Below are 14,627 nucleotides of genomic sequence, written 5' to 3'. Positions count from 1 at the left end.
GGGAACAGTGTGAAGCAGCTGTTTTCCAAAAGTTCATGCACCCTCACCCATACAGGAAGACTTGAAAGAAGGTTATTGAAGTATTCAAAACCATGGAAAGGCTTATGAAGGCATTATTCTATACCAGAAAGAAACACAAGAGGAAAGGCCACTTGATAAACTTCAGGGAGAGATGTTCTCTTTCCTGATGGCTTATGGAAACATCTTGCCTTTTGCTTGCTTATTACAGGTCTTTAAAAGAATCAAGTCAAGTAAGCTGGAAGATACGTTGCTGGTATTACCTTTTTTTAGATGTTCTTAATTTCATTAAAATGTTGAATTTCTATATTCTTAAACTCTTCATGAATTTATCTAGCCAGACCCTCAATGATGTACTCTTTTGTCTCTTCTTTCTTTTTAAATAACAGCATCTGGGAAATAACTATTTTATAAATAAGTCAAGTCCAGGATGGTGTTAGCTTCATTAGGGCAAGAAAGAGTGAAGTTATTTTTGGCGAAGCTTCCAGACTTTTGAAGGAAAAAGAGAGGAGAGTTAGTTCTAATACTGACTTTAAGCTGAAAAGTAGAGCCCTTTCATACTTTTTTCTTAAGTGAATCCATCAATCAAGAAAGGAACAATGTGTGGTTGGCATCATTTGTGTAATTCCAAGTAATAAATGGATTTTATTCCTGAAGTATGTGGGACATGGGTCTCTTTTGTAAAGGGGAATTACATAGGACTTTGTGCCCCAATTTTTGCTTATCATCAGTAATAAGTTTGGTTCTAAACTTTTACTTGTAAAGGGTTGAGCTTTCATTTCTCTTTATCTTCCTTTGGAGCTAACATTTTTGCTTAGCAGGAAATTGGAGTAGTATTTCCAGACCCTCTTCATATTTTCCATTTCCTTTATAGTAGGCTATTTTGCTTGCTGGGCTGGTATTTTCATTGATCTCATTGGTTAAATTTTCATGGAGGCAATCAGGTGCATAAATAGGCTTCTGTTTTCATTGTCTTGTTTCTCTGTTTATATAAAAGATACCACTTTGTAATTATTTTATAAGGAAAGTATCTTTTTTCTCATTAAAATTCATAGTGTATCTAATAGCTAATATTATTTATTAATCTGCACCTTCTTACTGGGTCTTATGTTTGTTTACCACTTTTGATTCTGCTACTCATACTGGATTCTTTTAACCCACCTTAATAAAGTCCTATTCACATTTATTGATAATTAAAAGTCTGCATTGGTATGGACATTACTGGCTTAGACCTTAATTGTTTGTCATTATTTTTAAAAATCCATTAGCACAGACTCTTTCTAAACCCATCCATGGACCTGATATTAGGGGACCCTTGTCTTAACTAATTCATTAAATCTCTGAAATGTATTTTCATAACATCTTTCATTGCACTATGAATTTAATAGTGAGAATGAATTGCATCTCCTACTAAAGGATTTGAATTTTCTACATATTGGTCATGAAAACTATTTTCTACCCTGAGGTTTTTAAGGTCTCTCTTAATTACTAAAAAGGATGAGTTAAAGCTGTTTTCTCATGGTTAGCTTGTAAAGGTCAATGAAGGACAGCACTTTGAAAGAAATAGATAATACTCATCCTTCAGAGCTAGTGTATATTACAGCTGTCCCTCTGGACTCATTCCAACAACAGCTCAGTGACTCTTGGAGGAAGAGAATTTTTAGAGGCTTTAACTGGGGCTCAGGAAAATTATACTGAAAGACACTTGCTTCCATGCATATCTACTGTAGTGAAAAAATCATGCTTCTTGTCCCTCAGATGCAGTTATTCTCTCAATGCTTTTGATTATCTTTTACAAGGTATCTTCATCCACTCTTTCTTGCTGTTACTATTGCTTCTTTGTTCAGACCCTTGCTACCTTTTCCCTGAGATAATTTCAACAATTTAGTTTTCCTACTTATTCCCCTATACTCCAGGACTACGATGACTGACCCAGAACAAGACCTATCTTGGAAAAGTTCACAGTCTAGCAGGAAGTCAAATATGGATGTAGATAATTTTAATAAGAATGTATTAAGATATAATTATATAAATACATGTAAGAGGCTGGGTAACATTTTTTAAAGGGAGTACTTAACTCTGGAAATATTTAAAGTAACTTTTAAGGAAAGTAGCCAGACCATAGAATTACCAATCCAGATTTTAATCATTTTATTTCTGTAGCAAGTGTGGAGGCAAGTATTGTTTTCTTATTCTAAATCAAACTAAACTAAGGTTTTATTTGGTAATTAAAACAAAACAAAACAGGAAATCTTATTTTCTAGTTAATGAACAAATAAAGAGATACAACTGAGTTAGCCACAAAACTACATGTTAATATTTTCCTGTTGACCTGTCTGAGAATGAGGGTGGACATATCTTGTCAACATATATCTAAATATACATATTTATAAATGTATCTGTTAAATCAGATGTAAGTATTTGTAAACCTTTGGTCATTCAATAAACATTTATGCAGCTTCTATATTTATAGGCCATAGCTATCCAGAAAATACAGGCTGCTTATTTTAGCAAATTGTGGCTGTTTGAGATGATTAAGCTGCCAATGGAGTCAGTATAGATATCCCCTAAATTTGCAAGTGTACACTTCAATATAGCTTTCTTATATTTAGTGATTTTTATGATGAACATATAATATTGATATTTAAATACAAATAACTATTTGAAACATACTGCACTTCTGAAATTAAAACCAGAATTTAAAATATCTGAAATATACGTTATGTTTTAATTACATTTTTGGGGGTAACATTAATTAATAAGATTATATAAGTTTCAAGTATGCAGTTCTATATATTGTACATATATTCTATATATTATGTATACTGGTATACTAGAGGCCGTGCACTGGTGGGGTCCCTCAGCCTGGCCTGCGCCCTCTTGTAATCCAGGACCCTTCGGAGGATGTCGGAGAGCCAGTTTCGGCCTGATCCCCACAGGCCAGGCCGAGGGACCCCACCGGTGCACGAATCCGTGCATTGGGCCTCTAGTATGCATATAAGATCTTTGGTTAATCTCTTCCTGCCCTCCCTCCTTCCCCTCTGAGATTCATCAGTCTGTTCCATGGTTCCATGCCTGTGGTTTCCACTCCTGTGTTGAGTGTCTGCCCCCTGGTGGTCACTACACATCATAGCAACGGTCAGACAGTCGCTTAGGCTTTAATATAAATAGATTGCACTGTGTGCTCACCACCCAAAGTCTAGTCTCCTTGTGTCACCATATATTTGACCACCTTTACCCTCTTCAATCACTTTATGTATATTTTAAAGTAATCAGGTCAGTCCAGCCAGTGTGGCTCAGTGATTGAGCATTGACCCATGAACCAGAAGGTCATAGTTCGATTCTCAGTCAGGGTTCATGCCCAGGTTGCAGGCTTGTTCCCCAGAAAGGGGCATGGAGGAGACAGCCGATCAATGATTTCTTCTCATCATTGATGTTTCTATCTCTCTTTCCCCCTCCCTTCCTCTCTGAAAAAGTAAGGAAAAGTCTCAGCAGTGTAAGGCTGCATTTATAGAAACAATAGTGACCCGGTGCATGCATTCGTGCACATTGAAAGGAAATTAATTAGAAGAAATATTTTAATATCATTATTCGCCCTTTATAATAGAAGTGTCAACCAAATTCACGATCAACAATGACAGATCAAAACACAAGCGTGCAATTGGCGCCAGCGAGAACTTTATATGTATTGTGCATGTGTGAGTCAACATCCTTTTATCGTATACAAGAGGCCCAGTGCACAAAATTTGTGCATGGGGGATGGGGGTGTGTCCCTCAGCCCGGCCTGCACTCTCTCCAATCTGGGACCCCTCTGGGGATGTCCAACTGCCAGTTTAGGCAGTCAGACATTCCTCTCACAATCTGGGACTGCTGGCTCCTAACTGCTCGCCTGCCTGCCTGCCTGCCTGCCTGATTGCCCCTAACCGCTTCTGCCTGTCAGCCTGATCACTGCCTCACTGCTCCCTGCCAGCCTGATTGATGCCTAACTGCTCCCCTGCTGGCCTGATCGCCCCCAACTGCCCTCCCCTACCAACCTGATCGCCCCCCAATTGCCCTCCCCTGCCAGCCTGATTGCCCCAAACTGCCCTCCCCTGCTGCGAACTGCCTCCTTGGCTGGGACCCGCCTCCTCCGTGGGAGGTGGCAGAGACGCCGGGACAGGCCTCCTCCATGTGGCGCAGAGCCGCGGGATCCCCAGGCCTCACTGCATGGAGTGGCCAGCGGGCCCCACCTCCGCTGTGCGCAACTGCCCTCCCCTGCAGAGGGCAGTTGCGGGGGGCTGGGATCACGCAAGGGCGTGATGCCACCTAGGGTTTTATTATATGGGATAATAAAAGCCTAGTATGCTAAGTGTCCGACTGTTCGTTCAAGCAGTCTGACCACCAGGGGACAGACTCCAACTGGTAGGTTAGCTTGCTACTGGGGTCTGGCCAATCGGGACTGGGCAAGGCAGGCCGGACATGCCCTGGACCCCTCCCGCGGTTCCTCCCTAGCCGGCCAACCTCCCACGGTCCCTCCCTGGTGGGCCGGCCCCAATCAGGATTGGGCGAGATGGCCCCAATCGGCCCCAATCAGGACTGGGTAGGATGGGCCGGACATACCCTGGAGCCCTTTCGCGGTTCCTCCCCGGCCCTGATCGTGCACCAGTAGGCTCCCTCGGCCTGGCCTGAGCTCTCTCGCAATCCAGGACCCCTCAGGAGATGTTGGAGAGCCGGTTTTGGCCCAATCCCCACAGACCAGGCCGAAGGACCCCACTGTTGCATGAATCCGTGCACCAGGCCAGTAGTTCTATCTAATAAAGAGGTAATATGCAAATTGACCATCACTCCAACACACAAGATGGCCACCCCCATGTGGACACAAGATGGCCAGCAGGGGAGGGCAGTTGTGGGTGATCAGGCCAGCAGGGGAGGGCAGTTGGGAGGGACCAGGCCTGCAGGAGAGGGCAGTTGAGGGTGACCAGGCCGGCAGGGGAGGGCAGTTAGGGCCAATCAGGCCAGCAGGGGAGGGCAGTTAAGGGCAACCAGGCTGGCAAGGGAGGGAAGTTAAGGGTGACCGGGCCAGCAGGGGAGGGCAGTTGGGGGCGACAAGGCCTACAGGGGAGGGCAGTTAGGGGGGACCAGGCCAGCAGGGGAGGGCAGTTGGGGGTGACCAGGCCTGCAGGGGAGGGCAGTTAGGGGTGACCAGGCCGGCAGGGGAGAGCAGTTAGGGGCATTTGGGCCAGCAGGGGAGCAGTTAAGTGTCAATCAGGCTGGCAGGGGAATGGTTAGGGGGTGATCAGGCTGGCAGGCAGAAGTGGTTAGGGGCAATCAGGCAAGCAGGCAGGCCAGGCGAGCAGTTGGGAGCCAGCAGTCCTGGATTGTGAGAGGGATGTTCGAATGCCCGTTTAGGCTTGATTCCACCGGGATTGGGCCTAAACGGGCAGTCGGATATTCCTCAAGGGTTCCCAGATTGGAGAGGGTGCAGGCTTGGCTGAGGGGAACCCCCCACCCCGCACGAATTTTGTGCACTGGGCCTCTAGTATATATAGAATAAACTTGCTTAATTAGACCTGTTTTCTGATATAGCTAAACTTTTTCCAGCCCAGTGAAGCACCCCAACTTCTCTTTCAGGTAATTGTCAGCAACACAGCAGTAAATACCAACATGAAGCAGATTATTATTGTAGATCACACAGGGAGAACAAAGGGTAAAATATTTAACTGCAGCAGTGTTTGTCTGTATTCTGCGCAGTGAGAAAACCTGAAGTCATTTTCAAGGTCCACCATTCTTTTCAGTCGAGTCAAGTTTCTAAACTTCCTAAATCTCCATTTTCTGGCTAATGAAAAGAAAATAGGATTCCACCAAGTCTCCTATCTACCTACTCCAGGACTTCTGTGAGGATCAAATGAGATGAGGCATAGGAAAATGCTTCACAAACATTTGGTTAAAGTGTGAAATGTTTGCACCTAGCTATAAAGTAAGTCATGTTCCTGGGCTGAAGAAACTGTAAGGAGGCTAGTCGCTAGGGAGAGGAAGCCTGGCGTTGCTACATGACGTCATTACCCGGTGCCCACAGCTACCATTTCCGGGCTGGGCTGGGCTGTGGGCCGCAGTTTACACCATGGCGTCTCAGCAGTGTCAACTGCTATTTGGTGGGCTGTCGCTCCGGGGTGGTGGCAGGGCCTGTGTCCCACTTGAGGAAAGCTGAGTGTTGCTTTGTGAGCACCAGGTCTGAAGTGCCATTGTGTGTCATGGCAGGTCCTGCGTTGAACATCTTCCCCCGGTGGTCCGTGCGCATCATAGCAACCGGTCGGACACTTAGCACATTAGCCTTTTATATATATAGATAATCTACAGTCAAGTAATAGTTTTTTGTACTCTTTGCCTTGGTGACATTGACTCTAGAGTATTGTATTAGATTTTTATTGCTGCATTTTGAGATGAATTTAAGCAAAAGAACACATCTAATGAAGGCAAAGAAGATGGTGATAAACTATCTCACTTTCATTATAGCGAAGGGAATTGGGGGTAAAGAGACCTAGGGAAAATTCTTATCGCTGTCAAGTATGTGAAAAGATAGAGAAGGCAGGCAGAACTGATTAAATGAAGTTTAGGAATAGCAATCTTTAGGAATAACTTTAGGAAAAATGTTTCTATCAAGTAATGTGCTCCCAACAGTGGAAAATATCCAATTAAGTGACTTCTGAGAAACTTTCTATTTCAAGATTTTAATTTGACTGGCTAAAATTAATGTTTTGTTTGTTTGTTTTCCCCCTAAAAGACTTAGGTTGCAAGTGTAGGCTTGCAAAGGTAAGGTTGGGGATAACTTATTAGCTATTGTGCATTTGGAAATTCTCCCATTTATATCAGGTAATTCTAATATAATAAAATTTGTCAGAGGTCAGCAGACTTTTTTTTATAATGGGCTGTAGTAAATATTTTAGACTTTGCAGGCTGCGTGGGCTCTATAGCACCTGCTGAACTCTGTTGTTATAGTGCAAAAGCATCATTGACAATATATGAAACAGTTTATTGGCTGTGTCCCAATTACATTTTATTTTCAAAAGCAGGTAATAAGCTGGATTTGCACTGTGGGCCATAGTTTGATAGCCCTTGCTTTAAATGAAATCTGGAAATACCATTCTAAGTTAAGAAAGACGGAGTTAATAAAACAAATTGTCAAAATGTCTTTGTCTTACTGGACTAAAAGAGTGCACATCAAATGTTCAAAATTTAAATTGCCCAATGCATTAAAAGTCAAATGACAGTGGAGAGTCTGAGACAGTTTTCTGCTGTTCATTTCTGCTCTTTTTTGGACTTAACGGTATCTTTACTCTTGCTGAGCAAAACCATCTACTCCACTTGGACTGCTAATGCACACCCAGCCCAAGAAATAAATGCAGCTTCAGGCCTCATAAGAACCAAGAGACTTTCAGTGCCTCCTGCCCAAACAGTAATTTTAACGTCAGAACAAGGAAGTAAACAAAAATATCTGATCAGCAAAGTATCCGTTACACATTTTGTGCTCCTAAGCTCGTGCTGGAGCGGTTCTCATATCATCATGTGGTCTGCGGCCTTTTGTTTATAGACTGTTACAAAATGGTGGTCAAGTGTTGATGCTGTCTAGAAATGAATAATAGAAAAGGAGGCTACATCATCAGGCCGGCGAGCCACAGCTGAGGACGACCATGGGACAACCATTAGCTGCTATAAAACAAAGGATAGGAGCAATTTAAAAAATACCATCTCCAACCTGGGTTTGTTGGTTTTAGGGCCCAAAATACCCTCAGACCTTTTGATAATACTGAAGAACTTTGCTGTATTGTCTTTTAGTATAGCACAGTGATTAGTTTTATAATGAGGACTCTTCAAGAAAAGGGTAAATGGTGACTTAAATATACTCTTTTAAGAAAATAGGATCAGTCCTGGCCAGTTTTCCCAGTGGTTATAGCATCAGACCAAAGAGTTGCAGCTTCAATCCCTGCCCAGGTCAGAACGTGTGCAGGAAGCAACCAATCTCTCTCTCTCTCTCTCTCTCTCTCTCTCTCTCTCTCTCTCTCTCTTTCTTCCCCTCTCTCCTTCCTCCCCCCCCCCCGCCCATCCCCCTTCCCTTCCACTCTTTCTAAAAAAATCAATGGAAAAAATATCCTCAGGTAGGGATATAAAAAAAGAAAATAGAATTGCCCCACTGAAATAACTTATCAATAGATGTATAAAAATTTAGGATAAGCAAAACCAATTTATTTCCTAAGAGTTCTGAATAGTTGTGATTTGTCAGCATATGAACATTTAGCCCTGGCATTCTGAACTCAAAAGCCCCATAGAGTGTTCCTTGACTCTTAAAGTGTTTTTATTTTTAGCAGATACATTTTTGTGACCTCAAACTTCCAAAATGCAAATTTGTATATTAAATTTAATTTTCAAATAAGTTATTTTTCTTTGTAAATAGATTATGCGCTCGAGTTTGGATAATTCAACTTTTTCTATTAACATTTAATTTTCTATAATGTAAAGGCCCTTTTACTGAAAATATTATATGCTCTGACTTATTAACTTTAAGGATTTTGCTCCAAATTCAGAGAATTGAGAAGATATTTTTATACCTTGGCTTAATTTATTTGATTATATCCTATAGTTGAAAAATAAAGTTTTAAAGAAATCTGAATTTTAAAATCATGAAAGTTTCATGTCATATTTTGTTCAGAATACTTTTCAGGGACTCGCTTTTACTTAGGGTGAACTATGTAATATTCAAACTTCTTAAGGTGGACTCTTGTGTCCCCTGCCTACCTCTCACCCCACCTTCCTTGTCACATACCTTCCCTATTACCATGCACTCAGACTCAAGCAATAAAAAACATCTTGTATTGCTGGTAACAGACTACCTTCTTTCATGATCTTTGACTTTGCACACATACTCATGTGGCAATCTAAAACACCCTCCTCTAGATCTCCCATGCTCCAGCCACCCCTTCTCTGCAAACGCTCTACTAATCTACAATATTCTTCTTAAATTTTACCTCTGATGCCTTCCCTAACCTCCTCAGGCAATTGGAGATTTCTTGTGACTTTTTCCAAGTTCATGTTCTGTCTTATAACAATTTCCCGTTGTTAAAGTTGTTCTGTGTTTTGTCTTCCCCAATAAACTGTGAGTCCTTCAACAACCGAAGGGAAAGCATCTTATCTACCTTTGTTTTCATAGCATATTTAGCCAGGAGCCTAGCACAAGCAGATATTTCTCCAAAAACATGGGGTGGGCAGGGATGGAAAGCAAGGGATTCTTCACACCTAAGCTGTAGATAGCTGTACCATTTAAATAGGAATATTAGGAGTCCGGGGAACTAGAAGCAGCTGCACAGTACCAGCATCTGAGCCACTCACTACTATTCCAAACTTGTCTGTGAGCCTTGCATTGCCAGTGCTCTTCAAGTTTCAGCTTTTGAAGTTGGCACAGCTTTATGACGCTCCTAATTTATTTGCCTCCCTCAGTAAAAGAACCCAGACCCCTTTTCCCCATCCCTACCTGGTATCAGTCCTGGATAATTCACAGTAGCTTGAAAAGATAATATAGGAATGCTTTACAGGTTTGTTAATAGTAATATTTAACACATTTATGGGGTGCTTACTGGGCAGATATCTTTGCTTACATGTTTTTCATATATCACCATGTCTAATACAACAATCTGAAGTATATACCATATTTTCCCATGTATAAGATGCCCCCATGTATAAGACGCCCCCCCACTTTTCCAACCCAAAATTAAGAAATCAATATTTTAAACATAAAACAGAACACACTTTTATTTAGTCATTACCACATGTAATGTTTACATACCAGTGCTGTGATATTGTGCAGCATATCACTTTATTCAGCCTCTGTTGTATCACTACTCTCTTCTTCATCACTATTAGTTCCAGTCATATCAAGTTTTTCAACTTCTATTGTATAACTGCTGTCTTCTGAGTCACTGTCTATATATGTGAGATCATTCTCATAAACTGATGGCATTTTCTGAGCTAACTTTGTTCATGTTCTCATGGCCAAACCCTTCTCTTCTCATGAAAGTGAAGCACCATTTTGCCTTTCCTGTAAAATCAACAGTGTTCATTTCGTTGCAAACATTCTTGCCTGACATTGAATAAGCTTGGTTGACACATATAAGCCACTCTGGCACTGCTCCATAACCCAAGTCTTAAGCCTCTGCTCCAAGTTTGCCCATTTTGCTGGTTTTCCCCTCAAGGCCTTCTTCTTTTTTAGCAGCTTAAGGAATTGTTCTTCCTGTTTTCTCCACTGTCTGATCATACACTCAGTGGGAGGAGGTCCATATTGTCTTTCTGCAGCTCTGTGTCCATGCTCTTTTGAATAGCTAATTACATTCAGTTTGAATTTTGTAGAGTAAGACAATCGCTTACTGGTATTTATCTTTTATTTTTTGACATCTTTGTGGGCTCAGAACGCTCTGGTCCCTGTTGCATCTGCGCACTCTCCACCTCCAATTACTGCATCAGCTGACGTCAATAACAATAAGGCTTGCGATTGGAGGAAGCCTGTTTGACAAAGTATGGGCAGTTACGCACCTTCACGGCTCCCTCCTCTGCTGACTTCCGTGTATAAGACGCTCCTCAATTTTCAGTCTAACAATTTTAGAAAAAAATAGCGTCTTGTACACGGAAAAATATGGTACCATCATCCCAATTTAACAAATCGGGGGGGCGGGGCAGAATGAAGTTCAGCGAGATGAATTAAACTTTCTCAAGGCCACACAACTAATTAAGGCAGCCAGAATTTGAATCCAGTGTAACTTTAGAGCCCATTCTCTTACTCACCACCAATGAGTATTACCTGGCCGTAACTGAAGCCCAAATAACAGCATGTACTTTGAAATCGCCTAGACATAAGTTCAAAAATCCATATCTGGTGGTGAATAACTTCACTTCTCTGATCTTTGGTTTCCCTATATGTAAAAATAGCAATACATATCTTAAAAAGGGTTATTGCCTTCCTAAGTGCATTATATTTCTACACTTCTGTTCATGTGAGCTCTGAGATAATGGTTTGTACAGAATAAGGCTTGGCATGAGAAGACAGATAAGCATCCTCTCTCTTCTGTATAGTATAACCATAATATCAACCAGTGCCTGCCCTCCAGGATCTCCAAGTGTTTTATGGCTATGATCGTATTTATTCTCTTACGAGAAGAGTGTATTTTGAGTATTTCATAGTTGTTAATTGCCCATAAATATACTATATTATAATAAAGATTAGAACCAACGATCTGTCTACTATACTAGACTTCTCTTTTGCTAATTCTTAAGTAACATATGAAACTCTGGAGGTTGTTATTTATTCTATAAAATAATTGCCCCCAGGATTTCATAACATAGACCTGTTAGTGCCATTCAACAAAGAAAACTATAAACACAGCTGCTGTTTTGGTGTCGTTCGTGGTTTGGTTTTGTTTTTATTTGAACTTTTTGTGCAGGCAGGTCATCATTTAAAAGTAGTCATTTGGCATTATCCCTTGCATTCTTTAAATTTCTTGTATGTTTTAAAAATCTTAGCCTAAGTCACTTCTAAAATTATACACACAGCTCCATCTGGTTTTTTACTAGTCAATGAATTTTCTTTGAAAAATGTAAAAAACAGGAGAACTATATTTTAAATCCTATAACTTTAGTGGGTCTCTTAAATTTGAAGAAAAATATGTTAAATATTAAAAAATAATTGTATATTATTGATTGTCTTCCAATTTTTATATTTCCAGAGGCAGGGTAAGGCTTGAAATTTCTTCTATTTCTACTCCTCACCTCTTTCATATGTTAAAACTTGGACGCATACCATAAACACTTGTTTGTAACTGAGAACTGGTACAGTAGAAATGGCTGCCCAAAGTAGGCCTGTTGCTCTCTCTAGCCACACTGAGGTGAAAGATGCATTGTCGGGAGCAAACCTAGATGCATGGAGACCACTTAGGCCTTTGCAGTGGTCCAGACAAGAAATAGTAGTGGCCTGACCCAAGGTACTGAAAGTGATAGGGAAGGAGTGTAGACAGATCAGGAGATAGAATTAACGGAATTTGTTGATGGCTTAGATGTTGATAGGTATGACATAGAGGAGTCAGAGATAGATTTCTGGATTAGATGCAACATGTTCCTCACCTCTTACTGTGTTTGCTTAATACCTGCGAATCCTTAAAAAATTCAGTTTATCTGTTACCTCCTGTGAAAGCCTCCCTACCCCAATTTCCATTGAGTCAAGTGACAACTGTGAGCTTTTATAGCATCTGGCATTCTCCATGAGAGCATGTTTTTCTGTTTCATATCTGTGAATTTAATTACCCCACACCCAACATACACATAATCTTCCCACTCTTGACTTTGTGAGGGGAAGGGTCATGTGTCTTGCTCATCGTCACATTCCCAGCACCTAACATGGTTCTGGGGACAGCACCAATACATATTTAGTGAATAAACCAAGGGTCATTTATAGCTATTGTCCCTGTGCCTGTAGTAATCGAATATAGTACATTATCTGGACCTTTGATTCATTTCTCCAGCTTTTATTTCTTTTTTATTTTCCTAATGTCTCTCACTTTGCCTTTTTTTATACCTTCACAGTTTAGCTCACTGAGTAAAATTAAAAAATAAACACAAACAGCAAGAAATAAACTTGTGCTTTCTGGTTTTGACAGTATCTTCCAAAAGATCCCCTCAAGATTATTGATATCTAAAAAATTAGGGCTTCAAATCATAATGATAATTAATATTTTTTAAAATATTACAAGTGTTTGCCCTAGCTGGTTTGGCTCTGTGGATAGTGTCAGCCTGCGGTTCGATTCCAGTCAAGGGCACATGCCTGGATTGCAGGCTCGATTCCCAGTGTGGGGTGTGGAGGACTCTCTCATGGTTGATGTTTCTATCTCTCTTTCCCTCTCCTTTCCTCTCTGAAATCAATAAAAATAAATAAATAAAAATAAATAAATAAATAAATAAATAAATAAATAAATATTACAAGTGCTTAATAAGATTAGAACATTGTACTGACAAAGAGAGTCAATGGATCTCCTTTATGTGTAGATCATTTCAATCAGAGGTATTAGGACTAGGTTATTTGATAAAGTGGATGGATCATTGTCAATTGGTCACATCTCAAGGAAAATGCATTGATGGCACTTAGAGTGAGTATATACCTAACATACTTTAGAAACATAATGGTCCAAGATATCACTTAGAAAATAATCAGTACATAAGAGGGAATTACAAAGATTGATTTAAGAAAGAAGAAAAGCGCTAACGAGTTTGGCTCAATGGATAGAGCGTTGGCCTGCGGACTCAAGGGTCCCAGGTTCGATTCCAGTCAAGGGCATGTACCTTGGCTGCGGGCACATTCCCAGTAGGGGGTGTGCAGGAGGCAGCTGATCGATGTTTCTCGCTCATCGATGTTTCTAACTCTCTATCCCTCTCCCTTCCTCTCTGTTAAAAATCAACAAAATATATTTTTTTTAAAAATGCCAAAGATTCTTAAGAAAGAAGAAAAGATTAAGCTATATAATTTCTCATTACCACAGGGTGGAGGTTGGGAGAAAAAGTAAAAGGTTTTACTTCTCTAAGCCTTTGCTTTACTCATCTTCAGAATGAGAGCAGTTGGCCCATGATAAAGTATCCTTTTTAGCCCAGATTCTGCTTAATAAAATAGAAGAGAATGGTAGCGGTGATAGGTGATGGAAATTTTGGGTTCAATTACAACTTAATTCATTCTTCCCATAGTCTCATTTCTGTCTTGATAAGACCTGATTGTTAAAAACTCATTCATATAAAATGTTTTTTATTAAATGAATTTACTAAATAAAATGAAATACAAGTGATTTTTTTCTAATTTCTGCTTTGCAGTCGATTCAGCCTAATTTGGAGCAACAGTCTCCATCAAAATATTTAAGATGAATTATTATTACTTATCCTAATTAATTCAAACTGTGGAAAATGAGTTTTTACACATAATAATGCCATAAATCTATTCTTCCATAGTTGTTTCTCTTTTAACATATGTTTTCCTTCTTTGGTTTAGATTTCTGCTTTGGGACAGCCACACATCTAATTCCTTAAAGTAGTTTTATATGTAAAACTTATAAAGGATCAGAACAATGCCTCCAAGACCATCATCAGGTGAACTGTGGGGCATCCACTTGATGCCCCCAAGAATCCTAGTAGAATGTTTACTACCAAATGGAATGATAGTGACTTTAGAATGCCTCCGTGAGGCTACATTAGTAACTATAAAGCATGAACTATTTAAAGAAGCAAGAAAGTACCCTCTCCATCAACTTCTTCAAGATGAATCTTCTTACATTTTCGTAAGTGTTACCCAAGAAGCAGAAAGGGAAGAATTTTTTGATGAAACAAGACGACTTTGTGATCTTCGGCTCTTTCAACCCTTTTTAAAAGTAATTGAGCCAGTAGGCAACCGTGAAGAAAAGATCCTCAATCGAGAAATTGGTATGAGAAAATTTTTGACTAAATGTCATTGTCATCCTATTCTAAATGCAAATAACTGTGCAACTTTATTTTCTCCTCACTGAAATATCTCTGTTTGAACCAGTTAATTACCTTTGTAATCTTAAATACATTTTTAA

General features: G+C 40.2%; 1 protein-coding gene across 4 annotated transcripts in view; it reads left to right on the top strand.

Annotated features, from left to right (window-relative positions):
• PIK3CA (phosphatidylinositol-4,5-bisphosphate 3-kinase catalytic subunit alpha) overlaps nt 1-14,627 on the top strand; it is a 77,872-nt gene that overhangs the window by 26,377 nt on the left and 36,868 nt on the right. For 3 of the 4 annotated variants that reach the window (XM_023750659.1, XM_023750658.1, XM_023750660.1), the window contains exon 2: nt 14,063-14,490. In XM_023750659.1, coding sequence (XP_023606427.1) covers nt 14,139-14,490 — 352 coding nt within the window. In that variant the 5' untranslated portion in view covers nt 14,063-14,138. Of the gene's footprint in view, nt 1-14,062; nt 14,491-14,627 lie in introns of those variants that run through there. The other variant, XM_014452340.2, reaches the window with a different exon arrangement.

Source organism: Myotis lucifugus, unplaced genomic scaffold, assembly GCF_000147115.1.
Source record: "Myotis lucifugus unplaced genomic scaffold, Myoluc2.0 scaffold_14, whole genome shotgun sequence".
Taxonomy (NCBI): domain Eukaryota; kingdom Metazoa; phylum Chordata; class Mammalia; order Chiroptera; family Vespertilionidae; genus Myotis; species Myotis lucifugus.
The sequence above is the reverse complement of the archived record's forward strand: the minus strand, read 5'-3'. Positions and strand labels throughout refer to the sequence as shown.